At 41.2% G+C, this 19862-nt stretch overlaps 1 protein-coding gene across 2 annotated transcripts; it reads right to left on the reverse strand.

Moving 5' to 3' along the window:
• Positions 1-36: 36 nt before the first annotated feature.
• LOC143125239 (uncharacterized) lies at positions 37-19550 on the reverse strand. Of its 2 annotated transcripts, none has more exons than XM_076286580.1 (2): positions 19439-19550; positions 37-2613 (listed from the first exon to the last, which is right to left on the reverse strand). In XM_076286580.1, the coding sequence occupies exon 2, from the start codon at positions 2610-2612 to the stop codon at positions 2004-2006; it is 609 nt and encodes a 202-aa protein (XP_076142695.1). In that variant the 5' UTR covers position 2613; positions 19439-19550; the 3' UTR covers positions 37-2003. The 2 variants fall into 2 exon arrangements, with proteins under 2 accessions (XP_076142695.1, XP_076142694.1); XM_076286579.1 differs by lacking the exon at positions 19439-19550 and adding an exon at positions 18118-18574.
• Between the last annotated feature and the right edge of the window lie 312 nt (positions 19551-19862).

Here is a 19862-nt window from a genome sequence, read left to right on the forward strand (position 1 = left end):
AATGTTGATGGTATTTATTGTATGAGGTAGACTGGATCAGAATATTGAAGGTATTTATTGTATCACAAGCAAAACGGAAACAGCATACAGTAAACGGTAAAACAACACTTGAACCTCTGTGTCACCATGGAAACACCAAGGACTCAGCAACAGGCACTGTTAGTCCCCATACGGGTCCAGACAGATCTTTATAGACTATTAAAGGTGTAGTTAGTCTCCATACAGATCTTTATAGACTATTAAAGGTATAGTTAGTCTCCATACAGGTCCATACAGATCTTTATAGACTATTAAAGGTTTAGTTAGTCTCCATACAGGTCCATACTAGGGATGTAACGGTGTAAAAATTTAACCTCACGGTTATAGTGACCAAAATTATCAAGGTTTTCGGTATTATCACGGTATTTCTAAAAGTGTGTTCAATATGTTCAGAAACCACTGATAGGCCTACACAAGCTAAAATAGTTTCAAAAAGTATCCCGTTCACTTTTTTCTTCATGTTTAATTGACTATGTGCTTATAGCTCAACTTACCCTACCATAACTTGGAGTTTGCTATTTCTGTTATTTGGATGCAATGAGTGAGACCAAAGTAAGTGTTCAATATAAAACTTTGACTACCGTATTCTCCTGATAACGTGAGTGGAATGGATTTAATGTGGACGCAAACATAAAAAGACGCGGAGTGGCTACATGATACAGTGCACATTTTGCGGTGAAAAAGTTCTGCCTTTTAAAATCAGGTGTAGCCTAATCCGAATCGTAGTTAAAACCATCAATTAGACAACAGAATCAGTAGGGTACCAGTTTTGTTCCATTGTACCAGGCCTACTGTATGTCAAAAGCAGGTTCGGATGAAGCTGGGAAGGATTAAACACACGGTTTCCACACCGCGGTAATCAACAGTGATAATCATGATATTTGAAATGAAAACAGTAATTATTATAGTCAATTTTTTTTTCGCGGTTTACCATTATACCGGTAATCGTTACATCCCTGGTCCATACAGATCTTTATAGACTATTAAAGGTGTAGTTAGTCTCCATTCAGATCTTTATAGACCATTAAAGGTGTAGTTAGTCTCCATACAGATCTTTATAGACTATTAAAGGTGTAGTTAGTCTCCATTCAGATCTTTATAGACTATTAAAGGTGTAGTTAGTCTCCATACAGATCTGTATAGACTATTAAAGGTGTAGTTAGTCTCCATACAGATCTGTATAGACTATTAAAGGTATAGTTAGTCCCCATACAGGTCCAGACAGATCTTCATAGAATATTAATGGTGCTGTAAGCGATGTTGGGTAATGTCACTTCCGTTGCAGGCCACACATTGATAAAGTATTGTAAGCCGCGGGCCACACATTGATAAAGTATTTTAAGACGCAGGCCACACATTGATAAAGTATTGTAAGCCGCGGGCCACACATTGATAAAGTATTGTAAGACGCAGGTCACACATTGATAAAGTATTGTAAGCCACGGGCTACACAGGAAAAGCTAAACTCATATAGTACTCAATTAGAGTGTTTAGGCCTCCTGTCATTTGTGTGACATGTAACGTTCTCATTAAGCATCGAAACAAAACAGAAACGATATGCTAAGGAAAATGTTGATAAACACATTGCTCTTGCCTACTGTATGTTACTTACATACTGTAATTTCAGTTAATATTGTAGAACAAATGGTAAAGACCGGTTTCAGGTGCATAGCGAACTCAGAGGACAAGCAAGCCCAGAGCTGTAGAGCTCAAAACTTAAAAATTAAAATGCCAAGAAAGTAAGCTGCTCTGTCTTCAAAGCCTTAGCTGCTGTGTTTTCAAAGCCTTAGCTGAAACTTCTAATAGGCTAGACATTTGGATATGAAGCATGCATTTTGCTGTTTCAAAGTTATGGCACACATTTTGTTTTCATGCTCGAGGAAAAAGAATACTAGTTTTTCTACAATATTAAGAATACTACAGTTGTTGTTGAATGTTCAAACCCTTTTACAGTGTTTGAAATATCATGTTTGTCTAGTTACATCAGTCGTATTATTTCCGAACATAAATATCACATTTCTCATCGTTTCAGCCATCTCCTTTTGCTTTTCTTTCTCAATCTCTTTCTCCTCCTCAGTCAGGAAAGTGATGTCGATGACCATCTCCGAGCTCTCGGCCCAGCTGTGCGTAGCCTTGAGGTACAGGTCGTTCCTCGTCCACTCGTGCCTCCCGCTGCTCTTCACATTGTAATCAACATAGCAGTAGAGCTCCGAGTAGGCGCTAGAATCACCAATCGTGCTTTTGATAAGAGTCACACTCTCCCGCACTTCAGACAACGACATGCCAAACTTCGCCGCTATCTGAGTGTCCGCCTCCGGTTGGTCCGATGCGAGGACGGTTATTTCGTCGCCGATTTCGAAGTCTGAGATCCGTTCGGAAGCCCTGTATGTCCACTGGCTGTCAGATGCGGTCTTCTTGAAGACGACTCGGCCTCCGCACCCCACTACCGCACCACCGCTCTTCTCCAGGCGGAGCGTGCTGGCGGTCGAGTCCACCACCTTTCCATGCTCCAGGTAAGGGATGTCATGCTCCAGACTGGTGGGGTGGTGGATGGTAAGGGCAGCGTTTCCCATTCTGTAAAAAAGACAATAGTCGAATATGACAGATCTATTAAGGGTTCAAATTCACCTTTACATGTCTGTTTTTAGAAAATACACACATCTTGTCTGCAACTTAGCAGAGACAATGCACACATGCCGATATACACATACCGCACCTGTCAGGCTAACTATCAGAGCTACGTTTTCACACTGAGGAAACACAATGTCCTCACACTACCAGGGTCTGGTGTCAACGAGGCTATGCAGTTGATATTATTCAAACTCAACGAGGCTATGCAGTCGATATTATTCAGACTGGTGTCAACGAGGCTATGCAGTTGATATTATTCAGACTCAACGAGGCTATGCAGTCGATATTATTCAGACTCAATGAGGCTATGCAGTCGATATTATTCAGACTGGTGTCAACGAGGCTATGCAGTTGATATTATTCAGACTGGTGTCAACGAGGCTATGCAGTCGATATTATTCAGACTGGTGTCAACGAGGCTATGCAGTTGATATTATTCAGACTCAACAAGGCTATGCAGTTGCTATTATTTAGACTCAACGAGGCTATGCAGTTGATATTTTTCAGACTCAAGGAGGCTATGCAGTTGATATTATTCAGACTCAACGAGGCTATGCAGTCGATATTATTCAGACTCAACAAGGCTATGCAGTTGATATTATTCAGACTCAACGAGGCTATGCAGTTGATATTATTCAGACTGGTGTCAACGAGGCTATGCAGTCGATATTATTCAGAATCAACGAGGCTATGCAGTCGATATTATTCAGACTCAACGAGGCTATGCAGTTGATATTATTCAGACTGGTGTCAACGAGGCTATGCAGTCGATATTATTCAGACTGGTGTCAACGAGGCTATGCAGTTGATATTATTCAGACTTAAAGGAACACGCCACCCAAAATCAGTAGTAATATATGTTCTTACCTTAACTTTCACGAGTTGAGTCGTACCTCTCCCGCGTCGGTATGTGCACTCAAACGCTCTGGCGCGGGGCGCGAATGTGTTAGCATGTTGCTATGCTAGCGGGCTCTGCCGTGGCCATAGAGAGAGTAAGATGGCATTAATCAAACACATCCACATTTTCGCTACTTAAATACAGTTGCACAAGTAGTTGATTAAAAATGTTAGGGCACACAACATGAAACGTGACGATTTTCCAAGTGAATATACAGGAGAACTACAATGTCTGGCGCAATAGCACTTGGGAGTACTTCGACCTAGGTAGTAATATTAATTAACACCTAATTGTAGATCCTATCCACCACAGAGTTTAGAAGCGAGAGAGAGGCACACACACTAGAGATGCGCTGATGGGCTATATTATAACATTGCTGTGTTTATAATGTATATGGGATGTTTTTAATGTAGCCTATATGGGATGCGGCGCTGCTGACGTGAGGCTAGAAAGCACATTGGCTATGTTGTAGCCTATATCCCCAGAATATCAGCAGCAAACTCAGTCTCCGTCTTGCAAAACAGTCTCCAAATGAAACGCACATCGGCCTGTTGCCTAGCCTAATCTGTGTGCCAATATCGTCCAAAATGCTTGATTGCATAGCATTCTCCACATTTTTAGCTAACTTCTCATGTACCATATCAGCGTTTTTGTTCAGTGAATCTTTTGTAAATTGCTTTACAATAGCGTCGGGCCCTTGTCAGCAGCCTTCGGCTTGACTCTTGCCACTATTCACTTCGTCTTCAACATTCCCTGTAGAATTCTCAATATTTTTGGCCTCAACGTGTCCAGTTACATAGTCTGTCTGTTCTTAGTCTTGGATTTTGTGAAATAAATGTCTAAATATCACCTTTTTGCTGCAGCTTCGGTCTGCACGTCCTTTTAAAAACAGCATCTTTTTCTCTCTCGAGCATTTAATCTGCTGGCGGCTTGTCTCCACGTCGTCCAAAATGCTTGATTGCATTGCATTCTCCAATTTTTAGCTACATTTTCATGTACCAAATTTTCATGTACCACAACTTGTCAGCAGCCTTTGGCTTGCCTCTTGCCACTAGTCACTCCTTCTTCTTCCAATGTAATTTCTGAGTCATCTACAAGATGTTTACACACACACACACACACACTCACCTCAGTAAATAGAACCAACTTGACGTTGACTTCAACCTGCGCTATATCCTAGATGAGACTGCCTGGGTTATTTTGTTTCGATATCAAACACATAGTAATTGTAGCCTTCAGGGAATAGGCATTTAAAAGAGAGACAGCGAGTGATATGACTCGTATGACTTCTACAAGCTATTGCGATGTCTGTCTGAAAAAGACGCGCTTTCTTCCCATGCAGTCAAAATGAATGGGAGTCTTCAGAACAGGCTTGTCATAGTGTCACCCTGACATGCCAGTGCGTAAAGTAATGTGAATGACTTATTTTATCAAGGATTTCTTTCTTTTTGCAAAAAATAAAGTACAATAGGCATTAATTAGTAGGCCAGCAGCATGTTGAAAGTATGTGCCAAATTGCGTTTTTTATTACAATGACTAAATTGTAAAAGGACGCCCGAAGCTGAGGCAAGCCTGGCAATAGGCCTAGGCCCGACGGTAATTGTAAAGCAATTTACAAAAGATTCACTGAACAAAAACGCTGATGTGGTACATGAAAATTTAGCTAAAAATGTGGAGAATGCAATGCAATCAAGCATTTTGGACGACGTGGAGAGACAAGCCGGCAGCAGATTAAATGTTCGAGAGAGAAAAAGATGCTGTTTTAAAAGGACGTGCAGACCGAAGCTGCAGCAAACAGGTGATATTTAGACATTTATTTCACAAAATCCAAGACTAAGAACAGACAGACAATGTAACTGGACACGTTGAGGCCAAAAATATTGAGAATTCTACAGGGAATGTTGAAGACGAAGGAGTGAATAGTGGCAAGAGTCAAGCCGAAGGCTGCTGACAAGGGCCCGACGCTATTGTAAAGCAATTTACAAAAGATTCACTGAATAAAAAAGCGCTGATATGGTACATGAGAATTTAGCTAAAAATGTGGAGAATGCTATGCAATTAAGCATTTTGGACGATATTGGCACACAGAATAGGCTAGGCAACAGGCCGATGTGCGTTTTATTTGGAGACTGTTTTGCAAGACGGAGACTGAGTTTGCTGCTGATATTCTGGGGATATAGGCTACAACATAGCCAATGTGCTTTCTAGCCTCACGTCAGCAGCGCCGCATCCCATATAGGCTACATTAAAAACATCCCATATACATTATAAACTCAGCAATGTTATAATATAGCCCATCAGCGCATCTCTAGTGTGTGTGCCTCTCTCTCGCTCAGAGGGGAGTGGGAGGCTGAGGGGTCGATCAAGCATGGATTCTAAACTCTGTGGTGGATAGGATCTACAATTAGGTGTTAATTAATATTACTACCTAGGTCGAAGTACTCCCAAGTGCTATTGCACCAGACATTGTAGTTCTCCTGTTTATTCGCTTGGAAAATCGTCACGTTTCATGTTGTGTGCCCTAACATTTTTAATCAACTACTTGTGCAACTGTATTTAAGTAGCGAAAATGTGGATGTGTTTGATTAATGCCATCTTACTCTCTCTATGGCCACGGCAGAGCCCGCTAGCATAGCAACATGCTACCACATTCGCGCCGCACGCCAGATCGTTTGAGTGCACATACCGACGCGGGAGAGGTACGACTCAACTCGTGAAAGTTAAGGTAAGAACATATATTACTACTGATTTTGGGTGGCGTGTTCCTTTAACAAGGCTATGCAGTTGATATTATTCAGACTGGTGTCAACGAGGCTATGCAGTCGATATTATTCAGACTCAACGAGGCTATGCAGTCGATATTATTCAGACTCAACGAGGCTGTGCAGTTGATATTATTCACACTGGTGTCAACGAGGCTATGCAGTTGATATTATTCAGACTCAACGAGGCTATGCAGTTGATATTATTCAGACTGGTGTCAACGAGGCTATGCAGTTGATATTATTCAGACTCAACGAGGGTATGCAGTTGATATTATTCACTCAACGAGGCTATGCAGTTGATATTATTCAGACTCAACGAGGCTAAGCAGTCGATATTATTCAGACTCAACGAGGCTATGCAGTTGATATTATTCAGACTCAACAAGGCTATGCAGTCGATATTATTCACACTGGTGTCAACGAGGCTATGCAGTTGATATTATTCAGACTCAACGAGGCTATGCAGTTGATATTATTCAGACTCAACGAGGCAGTAGTGGCATAATTTTGTCATGGTCCTTTTTTTCAAGTTTGTATTGGCAGGCACTGCGTCCATAGATGTCTGGCACACTGACACAACAAATTATATGTTGGAATGGCACCCAACAGGGGATCTGTCTTTGGTCCGATGGCCGTGTGAGGATGTTGTTGACACACTTAATGAATTTCACAAAAACATCACCATGTTCATCTGAATGTATTTTCCTGGCTGGAAAATTGAGTTTTGTGGCTGATCTGACTGTGAGTGTTCTGCCTCCGGGTGTTCTGCATGCGCATACTCTACATCAGGGGTCCCCAACCTTTTATGTACCATGGACCGGTTTGATTCCTATTTTTTTTTTTCGGACCGGTGGGGGGGGGGGGGGGGGGGTCGGGGGTTCCATGTTCCATATGTGTTGTGCATGCATTACTTGAAAAGAACTAGCTCCAGTTATGTATGAACAGTGAAGGTAACGATCTCTTGTGAAAAACGTGAACTTGAAGAAGTAAAAATTGAACAATATGAACTATGAATATTGAACAACTTGAAGCTACATCTGTAAGTGTGAACATGCATATCAAAATATGGGAACAAAAACGTGCATTACGAATATAATCAGTGGGAGCCCTGCTTGTTTCCCTGCAACAAGAAGCTTCCATCTGGGGGTGATGGAAGACAGTGACACCCTCAGTGTGTTTGAAATGTCCAGTCTAGGGCTGCAGCTATCGATTCTTTTTGTAATCGATTAATCTAGCACTTTATCGATCGATTAATCGGATAAAAAATTTTTTTGCATTTTTAAACAACCAAAACACATAATGCATAACGAAAATGACATGGCTGTAAAATGATCAAGCAATTGGCACAGAGGTATTTATTCTAACTCCAACATTAGGCTACAAAACTAAGCCCATTTACTGCAATTTACCCATTCAGTGTTTTTAAGTGCCAGTGCCATCAATTAAATAATGTTAAAAATGCTCTCTGTAAAATTGCAGCCTCTTGTGCATGACTTAGCTGGGCAAACAAAGCAGTCCATACTATGTTGTGAAGTGCTGGGAGGGAGAAGAGGGAAAGCAATTTAATGTATTAATATGTAGCCTACAACAAGTTTCATGCTGTAATCTAGACCTGACATCAACATAAATATCTGTTTTATGTAGATTTCTACACCTGCAGCATTTACCATTAGGCTACTAACAAATAATTTTACCATTAGGCTACTAAAAAATAGCCTACCATTAGGCTACTAACAAATAATTTTACCATTAGGCTACTAAAAAATCATTTCTGGGGTGAGCCTATTTGCTATGGTAACCTAGCAACCTGTGTGTGTGTGTGTGCACGCGTGCGGTGCGTGAGGAAAGATGAGGGTGCATGTAGTGATGTTACGGTTGATACCGAGGCTCCGAAGCGTGTGTCGAGAACGTCAAGCCATTCCCAGCAAAGCCCCGTATCGAGGCTTGAGTTGTATTGGTAATTTGACGTCAGGCGTGACGTTCAAGGCCTCGTTTGGCTCCACTGCTTCGAGTTGTGGTTCACTTTAGGCAGGACGCTTTGACTATTAAGATGACCCATACTCGGATACGTAGCCTACTTGCGGGTCGTTGGTTGGTTGTAGGCCTATATTTCACTGCTCTCTGTTCATTTCAAATACTACCCAGTTACCAAAGCACTTTCACTGCCCTCTGTTCTTCAAACATACTCAGTTACAAAATCACTCTGCTCTCTTCTGTGTCATTTTACCCAACGTCAGCCTACAATTTAATATAGATTTTTTTCTCTGGAAGAAGGCCGATTGTAGGATAAGACGTTGGACTAGAACTGGGTAAGACGTTGGACTAGAAATCGCGCGTCCTGGGTTCAATCCTTCCTCGAGATTATATATTTTCGCGGATCACCTTCTACTTCATTTGTTACAAAAAGAGAAAATATTTCACTACATTGAAGTCACTCTTTGGGACATTGGGCAAGGCGTTAGGTTAGGGATCTTGCAACCTAGGTTCGATCCTTGTCTCAATTTTCACAGATCGTCTATAGCAGGGGTATTCAATTAATCTTCAGCGAGGTCCAGTTATGGAAAATCTCCTCAAGCAAAGGTCCGGAGCATCATAATGTTTAGGCTATGTATATGTATGTATGTATAATATATATACAGGGGCGGAGCCAGAGGGGTGGCTCTGTGTGGCACAGGCCACCCTTGAGATTCGATTGGCCACCCCAGGTGCCACCCCAAATCCTAGTCTACAATTGGCCATTAACATGGTGTAAGGCGGGACCTTTCTTGATGCACTTGCAGCAGTGTGAAGTGTCAGACGTCAGAAATGTAAGTGGCAAACACGCTTGCCTTTATTGGCCTGCGGCACAATTGAACTGCGGAACGAAAGGTTTCCCCGATGAGGAAATACTCCTTAATACGCAACTTTGTGTAGGCTTAACATAGGTAGCCTAAATATCGTGCCTATGACGATGACCGCTTTAAAAAAAAAAACATTTATTTTACTTGTCTTGCTGGATTGAAGGCAGAATGTGGGCTGTTGCGCAAATAGATGAATGAGGGTCGGGAGATTCCGTTAACAAAACCTAAAGTTTTGCTAACATTTTCTCCATTATTATCGTAAAATATGTCTCCATGCAGGGCAGGGCTGGTTCTAACCAAGGCTAGGCTACTATATTTGGGTGGGCTGGTAGAAATTTTGGGTGGGCAAAATAGCAAAGCTGTCAAAGTGGATCAAAACTAACATAAACACAAAACAAACACAAAACAATCAGTACTACCTAGCTTGAGTTGCTGCAGCAACAGCCAGGGATAGGCAGTATGTCTGATACATGTATGTAAAATACAAAATAGTATGTTGTCATTTTTATTTTATTTAGTTGGAAAAAAATGGCATCATATTTTGTATCAAAATACTTTATAGGTTTGTAGTTTAAAAATAGTGCCAAATTATTTTGGTAAAACCAATAACCTACTTTTGGTGATGTGATTATAAAAGTGCAAAACAATGAATGCAGCACTGGTGCTGACTTGTAATTTGCCCAGAGTTGTTGTGATCAGAATATTGAGATTCAGGCAGATAAGTTTCTTGAGAACTTTAGTCATCCAATTCAAACACATAGAAGTCATCCAATTCAAACACATGGAACCGGTTATGTGGTTGCCCTGCAAGAAGTTGCACCATGTGCAACGTGCACAATGGTTGCTCACATACAGTACACAATACACTCCTTCATACCAACCAACCTCAAGTTTCTTGAGAACTTTAAAGTTCTCAAGAAACTGATGATTAATCATCTAATCGGAAGACATGGAACCGGTTATGGTTGCCCTGCAACAAGTTACCCCACGTGAAAATGTTATTAATAATTTGTCCAGACTTGTTGTGATCATAATATTGAGATTCAGGAAGATGAAATTGCTCACATACACTCCTTCATACCAACCTCAAGTTTCTTGAGAAAATAAACAAATAGGCAAAAGAGCAGGACAAATTATTGTAACACCTACAAAAATAGATGGCCATAGAGTGGGGGAAATGTCTTGGATGAGTATATTTTGTATATCTTCATTTACAGTAATATAATAAAATTGTTTATATTTTAATGTCCCCATGATGGAATTTGTTTTAGAACATAGCCCAGTGACAGACAACTTAGATAATTAACTTTAATATATTTTTATTACATTTTATTCAAATACAAAGACATTTTATGTGAGAGTAGGGTATTTGTGTTTTTTTGTCCTTCAATTTATGAGTATGGTGTTTGCATCTGGTTTCCCTAATGTATTTGTGCTAATTTCACATCTTGAGCCTGTTTCTGTTTATCTGGATGTTTTGCCTCATGCCACCCTTGAATTAATCAGTGCCTCACTAGTGCCACCCTTGTTAAAAATGTCTAGAATCGCCACTGTTTGTCTAGTAGTGTGCTTCAAATTGGCGCTTTTAAAAATCGCCTGTCTCAGAATAGAAGAGGTCCAGTAGCCTAGAAATCTAGACGCGCCCCTAGCGGCAGCAAATTACATTTTAATGTGGGTCTGGCTCGTCAGGCTAGAGGTCCAGGGCAATTCTGCGCAAAAATGTCACATCCATATTTAGTTGGCGTAACGGACGTGACAGTTTTGCGTGGTATTGCCCCCGTATCGTTATATAAAGCTCTGTTCTCGCTGTCTAGCTTTCTCCTCTTTGAGCAATCGATGATTTGAAAATAACTTACTTATCGTTAACTTAGATAGGCCTATCCATCTGATTGTTTCTTGTCCCGTCTCCTCTCCTCGCTCGTTTCAGGCTATCAGTCTCTTCCCCATAGTAGGCTACTTTACTCCCTGACTCGACTTTATCAGAATTCACAGATTTCACTGGCTGAGTAGCAGCAAGCGAAATGATGGTTCCTGAAGCTCTTGAAGTAAATGCTGTTATACTAACCAACGAAACATTTAGCGTAGCTTTGAAATCTTACGTGAAAATCTAAATTAGGCTATTATGGTCTGGGTCCGGATAGGATCACGTCACGGTCCGGACTCGGACCGCGGTCCGCCATTTGGTGATCCCTGGTCTATAGCTACTACTTTAATTGTTAGGCTACAAAGAGAGGAAATATTTCAACATGGGAATCGGTTGTATTCCCCAATGCCTGTACTTATGAATGTATCAAGCATTTGCAGACCAAATCGCGCTTTTTGTATTGCTCTTGTGTGTGGAATTTTTATGTGTTGTATTTTTATTGACCAGTAGGTGTCCTAGGGTGCATTCGAAGTAGAGCCCGACCGATAAAGGATTTTGAAGGCCGATACCGATACAAATATTTGTTGATTTAAAAATCCGATATTCCGATATATCGGCCGATATATATATTTTTTTTCAGAAACGCGCAACAAAACATTAACAGATTTCCCTAACATTAGTTATTTGTTGTTATTTATGAGTATTGACTAAAATAATATGATAATGCATTTCAAAAACAAACTTGTTTATTTTTAAATAATATTGTCACAGTGGAACAGAGGAACATCGAAATATATTAAAGTTCTGATAAATAAAATGTATAAAAATAGAAACTTAAGATATGAAACTTAGTTTTTTGAACAAAAACACAATAACAACAACAAGTTTCATAAATATAACTTTGAACTAAGACTTAACAATTACAAAAAATAATGATGACATTATTACTATCATCATCATTTGTATTATCATTAAACAAGATAAAGGTCACTCTTAAATGTTTGAGTGTGCGTGTGTAATAATTAGTCCCTATTGCCTTATAAGCTACCTTATAATTAAAATGTCAGCTTGCTTATCCCTTTACCTGCACTTTTAAAATTATTTCCATCAAGCTACATCAAACCATTTTCAATCATCAGTTGCTGCCTGCCTTCTAAAACCTACTATTTAGTGATCTAAATCCATTATGTAACTCTGCTGCGGCTGAACGACAGTCTGAAGCGCACACTTGGCGTCATTGGATTTCACACACGTGTAAAAGAAAAGCTAACTTTTATGCACAAGCTACGTTTTGCACAAGCTACGTTTGATACTTTTTCTCTATGTCTAAATGTTCACTCCTCTCACGTCTAATTTACATTTTACAATGCAGGGACTGTTACTACAGATATACTAGTAATAAATCATTACTTTATTTAGGCAGAATAAGTTCGTTGTGGTTTCCAAGCTCATTAATGTTAACGTTAGCGGTCTTCCACTGATATTCATAGCATTAGCTAGCTTTGTGGTTAGCTAGTCTATGATGAGCCCTAATTTAGCAATGGATAACGTCATACTGCAAATTGTAAAACATACGCTTTCAAAATAACAGACCGGGGAGAGATGATACGTCTCACTGCTATAACTGTCACGCTATTAAAGAAATACATCTTCAGTCACATTGTCAAAAGTTAAAAGGACAGACAGTCAACTACACTGTAACAACGTAACGTAATTACTAGCTAATTCCGCTTCACTCTCGGCTTATTTAACAGCAGCAAAACTGGACATTGTTTTCACGAATTTTGTCATGCTTATTTGAGTTAAGAGAACTGATGGGGATGTTCTTTTAATTGTTATTTCAAGCAATGTATGTCTCGTGACCAAATCACCATGAACACACTTCACTGATGATCTCACTCGCGGATAACTGATTCTCTCTGCCCGACTCTGGCTGGATCAGCAGGTTGCAGGATGTGTGGCGCTTATACACGAGTGTTGCCAGCAGGGACGGTGTAGAGTGCCCTCTGGAGGACAAACTATACAACGCCAACACTCATGACATGGTTGAAGGGTGTTTCGTCCGTTTTTATTTTATTTTTAAAATATTCATTTATCGGCCATTATAAATGCCGATACCGATAGTTTGGAAAATGCCTAATATCGGCCGATAATATCGGCCCGCCGATATATCGGTCGGGCTCTAATTCGAAGCCTCGAGAAATTAACCACTTTTCAACACATTTGGCTGGAAAGCTTCAAGGGTTCAAGAAGCTTCATCTCGCCATCACTAGGTGCATGCATGTGTGTGAGAGGGGTTCTTTTTTAGGCATACTGTCTTGCAATTGAACGTGAAAAAGTTTACTTACTTAAAAACATCAAAGCTAAACAAGCTATCATGACATCGCTACAAATACAGTATGTGATTAAAATCAGCCAACATCAATGTAGGCTATTAGGCTACGTAGATAAATGATAGATAGGCTAGATAGATTGATAAATAGCCTAGCCTACTTTATTGACGCTTGGTGAAACAGCATGGAGTGGATATTTAGGTTCAGATGCTTGTTCTTTTCCTTTTTGAGTATGTAATGATCCCAAAACTTTACTTGAAAACTTTAGACATTCTCTGCAATTTATGGATATCTTGACTCCGCCATCGCGCCAGCTAAATTCAGAATGTATCACAATTCACGCGCTAGTGCTGTGCTTCCTGAACAACGGTCCGTGTGGAACAATCAGATCCCTGCGCGTCATAGGAATTTAACGAGGCTTCGAGGCAGGGTTTTTGCCTCGAGTATTTTTTGTAATCGAGTTATTCGAGTAACTCGATGAATCGTTTCAGCCCTAGTCCAGTCGATTGCGCAATTTGGTCTTAGTTGCAGTCATTGCCGAAAACCCGCAACTCAAACACTCTGGCCAGTGACCTGCTAAAGATGCTTGTTGTTTTGTTGCTCATTCTAGCAGTTTAGCTAACTTCGTGTGACACTACCATTCGCCAAGAACTGATCAAGTGAAGTGAGCTGACCTGAGGCTGCGCAGCGCTGCAGGCAATACTGTATGTAAAAGTGTTGAAGGCGGGACAGTAAGAAAATAGACCTTGCAAAATGCAAACATGCGTGCAATCAAACAACTGCATATAGGCCTATGCCATGTAAAAACGTGACATTATTGCGAATTAAATTTAGTTTAGTTTGCATGCATTTTTTTTTAAACTCATGCCGTAGGCTACGGCCCGGTTGGGAATGTCCTGCGGCCCGGTGGTTGGGGACCGCTGGACTACATGACTTCTCTGTCTCTGTGCCTGAAGTTATCAGACATTTCTAAAGATTTCATATGCCTAATGAACACTTTATAGTAGGGCTGAACGATTTATTGCATTTGCGATAATATCGCGATATGATGAAACACGATTTTCAAACCGCAAAGGCTGCGATTTGTAATATGTGACGTCACCAAAACGCATTTATACTTGCGCTTGCCGACGCGCCACCGACTCTTCTCACCGACCACTGAAGAAGCAAAAAACGTAAACAAGAGGACCAGCTAACAGTGTCAAGAAAGGTCTGATAAGTAGAGCTACTTTGGTTAAAAATAAACCTCTTCATTACCTTTTGCCCGAACCTGCCATGTCCCTGGTTCTAGTTCATAATTCCCGTGTGCTGCTACTCTGGCTGGTAACTTCGTTCACTTGTCCAGCTGACGATTAAAACTCCACGACTGTTTAGGCTGCACAGCAGCCATTCACCTGTGCACTGGGGACTTTGTTTACTGGAGTACAGTGACAGTGGGGGCATTTGCGATATCCAAGAGGGTTGGCGGCACAAACATTTCATCTCACAGATTGATGCATAATGTTATCCGCAAGTAGTTGACACAGCTAACCACCAAAAACCCAGCTGTTCTAACATTAGCTTATCAGCTAGGCTACATACATGCTGCTAACTGCTGATAACTTTGCCTGTTTAAAGAGTTTTGTCTCCACGATTGGCTTTGTTGTGATATGAACAAACTAGTTAATTTGCATGCATGCGTATTGCGCTGCGGTGTTGATGATGCTAACCTTTAGTTAACACCGAGCCGAACGGTCTTCCGGCCGCATTTATTTGCGCTACAACAATCTACAGTAGTTTGTTCCGATTCACGTGCAAGTAGCCTACAGAGGAGAGGAGCGGGTCTGTGTGTGTGCGTGCGCGCGTGTATGGAGAGCACAGGACAAGGAGAAGCCGTGTCAGTGCCACTACATGGAGACCTATTTGTTAACTAACGAAAGAAGGTCATATCTACATGAAATAGAAACAAAATAGAAACGAATCAGAATCATTAAATGTTTACAAGGCTGGAAGTTCAACAAATATAGGTCTACTAATGTGATTAAAATAGTTAAATAAAAAATATTTCATTTATCAATCTTATTCAATGACCTAATGCCATCATAACATAGGCCTGGGCTCCAGGAAAGAACAGTTTATGTTTAACTTATCTAATTTTGTGTTGGTCATACTATAGAATGATATATTGCTCGTCTTTGTTGAATAAGACAGAAGATAAAGAGCTTAAAAATAATCGCATATCGCATCGCAATCGCAATATTGGTGAGAAAAATCGCAATTAGATTTTTTTCCAAAATCGTTCACCCCTACTTTATAGTACACTATTAGAATAAGTCTGAATAAGTCTGAATATTTGTTGGACCAAACCAGGTAATAAATAAACTTGCTTGAGACACACACTATTTCAGACTAACATTATTATATAATAGGGTAGAGCATAAGTATAAGTACTCTTTTGATCCCGTGAGGGAAATTTGGTCTCTGCATTTATCCCAATCCGTGAATTAGTGAAACACACACAGCACACAGTGTACACACAGTGAGGTGAAGCACACACTAATCCCGGCGCAGTGAGCTGCCTGCATCAACAGCGGCGCTCGGGGAGCAGTGAGGGGTTAGGTGCCTTGCTCAAGGGCACTTCAGCCGTGCCTACTGGTCGGGGTTCGAACCGGCAACCCTCCGGTTACAGGTCCGAAGTGCTAACCAGTAGGCCACGGCTGCCCCAGTTGCTAAACTAGACTAGGCTTTAATTTGTAAAATTGGTTTGAAATGTTTTAACCTGCAGCCTAGGCTACTTACAGATTGTGGCATTGTGCTAGTGTGTTTAACCAACCAATAAAATTGTATGAACAGTGTTCACATTAGGCTACATGTTCAACTGTACCCTGTAGACACAGACTACTGATCAGGCCACTGAATGTTTCAAGGCAGCATACCATGTGAAACACTGCTTTTGTCTCTGAACTCAACAAAACAAACCAGCCCAGTTTAGAAGCATTTAATTCAACTATTTAGTTATTCACATTAGCCTTGCTACAGTATACTAATAAAGTATGCCTATTTGCTTCACCTTTTGTCGATCTAGATGGCTCTTTGCACGTATTCTTCATCAAATGAACTCGTTATGTCTATATGTCTGTCCAATATCGCTAAACGTCTTTTCTGACAGAAGTCTGTGACATCAATAAGCATCTCTCCTCGCTGGGCTCACGTTCCAACTCTGTTCGCGTTGCGTCCGCGGCAACAATTAGCTTCCACTGTTTAATAAATGCATAGGGGCTGCATTCACATATTCGTTGCTGGATCAGACACGTTTTTAATGGGGCTCTGACAACACATCAAGATGCATTCGCGTCTGCGCGTGATTTGTAAACTCAGTTGTAACCCCATACCCAGGGGCGCCTTAATACCACCCGAGGCCCCTGGGCTATATGTTTTTTAAGGCCCCCCCCCCAAACCGCAAATATTAATTATGATTAAATGATACCCGGCCCGCGGTCTGACCCGACACATAGCGTGCGCTTTTGGTTAATAATATGCAGTGTAGCCTATCATTATTCAGCCTATGTAAAACCTTTACATAAACAGGAACAGAAAGCATCACGTCAGCCTACCCATGACATCGCTTATCAAAAAGGCTAGCCTAGGCCTATTGCACGAAAACAAGCGTTGAACTTTTACAACACATGCTGTAGGCTAAGTTAAAAGATGGGTAGGCTACACATATGGACGTTTAAAAGCTTTTCAAAAGTGCATGTGTTTGTCGTGTCGGGGGGTTCCCCAGGAGTTTTTTTGAAATTCTGTCTAGCCTACTTACCACACCAGTTTAACGCAGTTTGGGAGGGACAGAAATACTTTTAGCCTATAACAAGCTGGCTCATGTGACGTGAACATGGCTACCTTATACATTATCACTACACTACATGGAAACATATCTCACGTTAACAAGGGAGAAAACATAACATAGACTATTATATGTGCGAATGGGTTAGCACAAACTTAGCTGTTGGTGAACGGAGATGCACTAATTAATTTCTTTGCGCCACAGCCCATGTTCTGCGTTCACTCCAATGAGACAAGACATGAAGACGTGAAATACATGTTTTTAAAGCCGTTTCATTTCCAGGCTATTTGCTACGTATGCCTTTTGTTTTCATGGACAGTTACAGGAATCCACGTCATTCGTTTATCATTGCTTCAATCCTACCCACGTTATCTCCAGAGTTTGTATGATAAGTTTGTCAGTCAGTTTCAGCCTCTCCTCTAGCTCCTCTACACCCGTTGGGATTTATTACGTTTTGTTAGGCCTACATTTTGTTACACTTTAGAATTGGAGAACACAAAGGGGGCCTCTGCATGGATGTAATTGTAGAGCAGTACGATGTGCTCAATTATTTAGGCTAGCTCCAGAGTAGGCTAATGACGCCGCGAATACGGACACGCCGTTTATTATTATTGATTATCATTATTATTATTAGGAGGCCCCTCATTGGTCGAGGCCCCTGGGCTGAAGCCCAGGTAAGCCCCTGCATTAAGGCGCCAGTGCCCATACCCCCCCCTCAAATATTTTCTCATCAGATCTGCGCGAACCACGTAGGCCAAGTCTCCCATTTTGGATTCAAAACGGCGATTTTGGCCGAAAGGTGAGGAGTTTTCATGCCTGTAACAACAAACTCAGCTGCACTGCTGCAAGTAGCCTACAAAGTTGACTGTAATATGCTTCGCCATATTTAACGAACCAGCTAGCTTTGTGACAACAAAATCTTACCTTTTATTTGTTTAGTCCCCTTAAAGTTATCCACATATCAAACGATTAAATCCAGTTATGGAGCAATTGTTTTGGGGAAGCAGTCGCACTATATCCACTTGTGCTGCCCTTTTTAAAGTAAGACACCACTTTGAGCCGTAGCCTAGATGGGCATTGCGCATACAACGTTATGTTGACATGATAGGAAAGCTAAATGCCCAAACGTCACGTCATAAAAGTTGTTCAAACCAGAGAGAATTGGCACTGTCTGGTTACTTCCTGTTTCTAGACTGGTTGCAGTTCCTCCTCAGATTTCATGTGAGGGCGCTGCATACCGAGGTGAAGTTAGTTTGATATTCGGATATTCGACAGATATTCTTTTTTTTTTTTTAATGCGGCCGGTTTCACCCCGTGTTTGCAGACAGTGTAGGCCTACAAACAGATGGCCCGTCTACTTGCTCCCAGCCGACCTACTTAGGGACCGTCTATAAAGTACCTTCTGAATTACCTTTATAGTCTTGTTTTGTCAATAGCTTTGACATCATGTGACCTAGTGACTCCAAACCAATGCAGAATAGTTATCCTATATGGGACTCGTCAGACACACCTCTTCTTATAGTCACTGTAAGCACACTGTATTTTATATGAATATTTTAAAGAAAATACATTATTTCCTATATGAATGGTCTTCTTTTTTTCAATACCTCCCAAGCTATTTGACCTAGTGACTCCATACCAATGCAGAATCGTTATCCTATGATTCCAAACCAATGCAGAATAGTTATCCTATATGGGACTAATCAGACACACCTGAAATTAATATGATTTTTTGCACATACTATTTTAATTAATTTCTTTAAAAAAAACCAATTTGTTTCCAATGGAAACTGCTTTTTGCTCAATACCTTCCATACACTGGGTCACAGATCAACATAGAACTGTTCTGCTATGTGATACTAATCAGACACACCTCAATATGGAAACATATTTTGCATGAGCGGGTCGGGGTGGGGATGGAGCCTGGGTCGCCGGCACACAGTACAGGTGGCCCAGGTCGCGCCACGGCCAGTGGAATTATAATGGAACTGCAACCAATTTCGATACAATGGGGCTTAATAGGAAGTGCCAAGGCTCTCCGTAGAAGGGCTCTGTACTAACGCAAAAACTTAACTTCCATGAGCCGCCATTATTGGAAACAAATGGAACATTAACGTCATTGGAGTTGTCGTAACTCTCTATCTATAAGCCTCTGGATTCAACATGGACTTTAAGAACCTCAAGAACAGAATCTTTTGTTAGAATGTTCAAAACTCCCTGCTGAAGTTTGTAAGATCAATTTTACCTCCAATGCTGCGCGCTTCACTCTGCCTCCTTCAGCTCCCTGTGCTGGTCTGACTGTCTGAGGCTAGCACGGGTGTGTGTGTGTGTGTGAGTGAGGCTAGCACGGGTGTGTGTGTGTGTGTGTGTGTGTATGTGTGAGTGTGTGTGTCTGAGGCAAGCATAGGCTTGTGTGTGTGTGTGTGTGTGTGTGTGTGTGTGTCTGAGGCAAGCATAGGCTTGTGTGTGTGTGTGTGTGTGTGTGTGTGTGTGTCTGAGGCAAGCATAGGCTTGTGTGTGTGTGTGTGTGTGTGTCTGAGACAAGCACGGGTGTGTGTGTGTGTGCCTGAGGCAAGCATAGGCTTGTGTGTGTGTGTGTGTGTGTGTCTGAGGCAAGCATAGGCTTGTGTGTGTGTGTGTGTGTCTGAGACAAGCACGTGTGTGTGTGT

The sequence above is a fragment of the Alosa pseudoharengus genome, unplaced genomic scaffold (genome assembly GCF_046254945.1).
Source record: "Alosa pseudoharengus isolate Yale_2024_CS ecotype anadromous, Long Island Sound unplaced genomic scaffold, YU_APseudo_1.1 YU_APseudo_1.1_scf_155, whole genome shotgun sequence".
NCBI lineage: Eukaryota > Metazoa > Chordata > Actinopteri > Clupeiformes > Clupeidae > Alosa > Alosa pseudoharengus.

Excerpts from the sequence above, each read along its gene's own strand:
- LOC143125239 (XM_076286580.1), bottom strand. The coding sequence starts at position 2,612 with ATGGGAAACGCTGCCCTTACCATCCACCACCCCACCAGTCTGGAGCAT.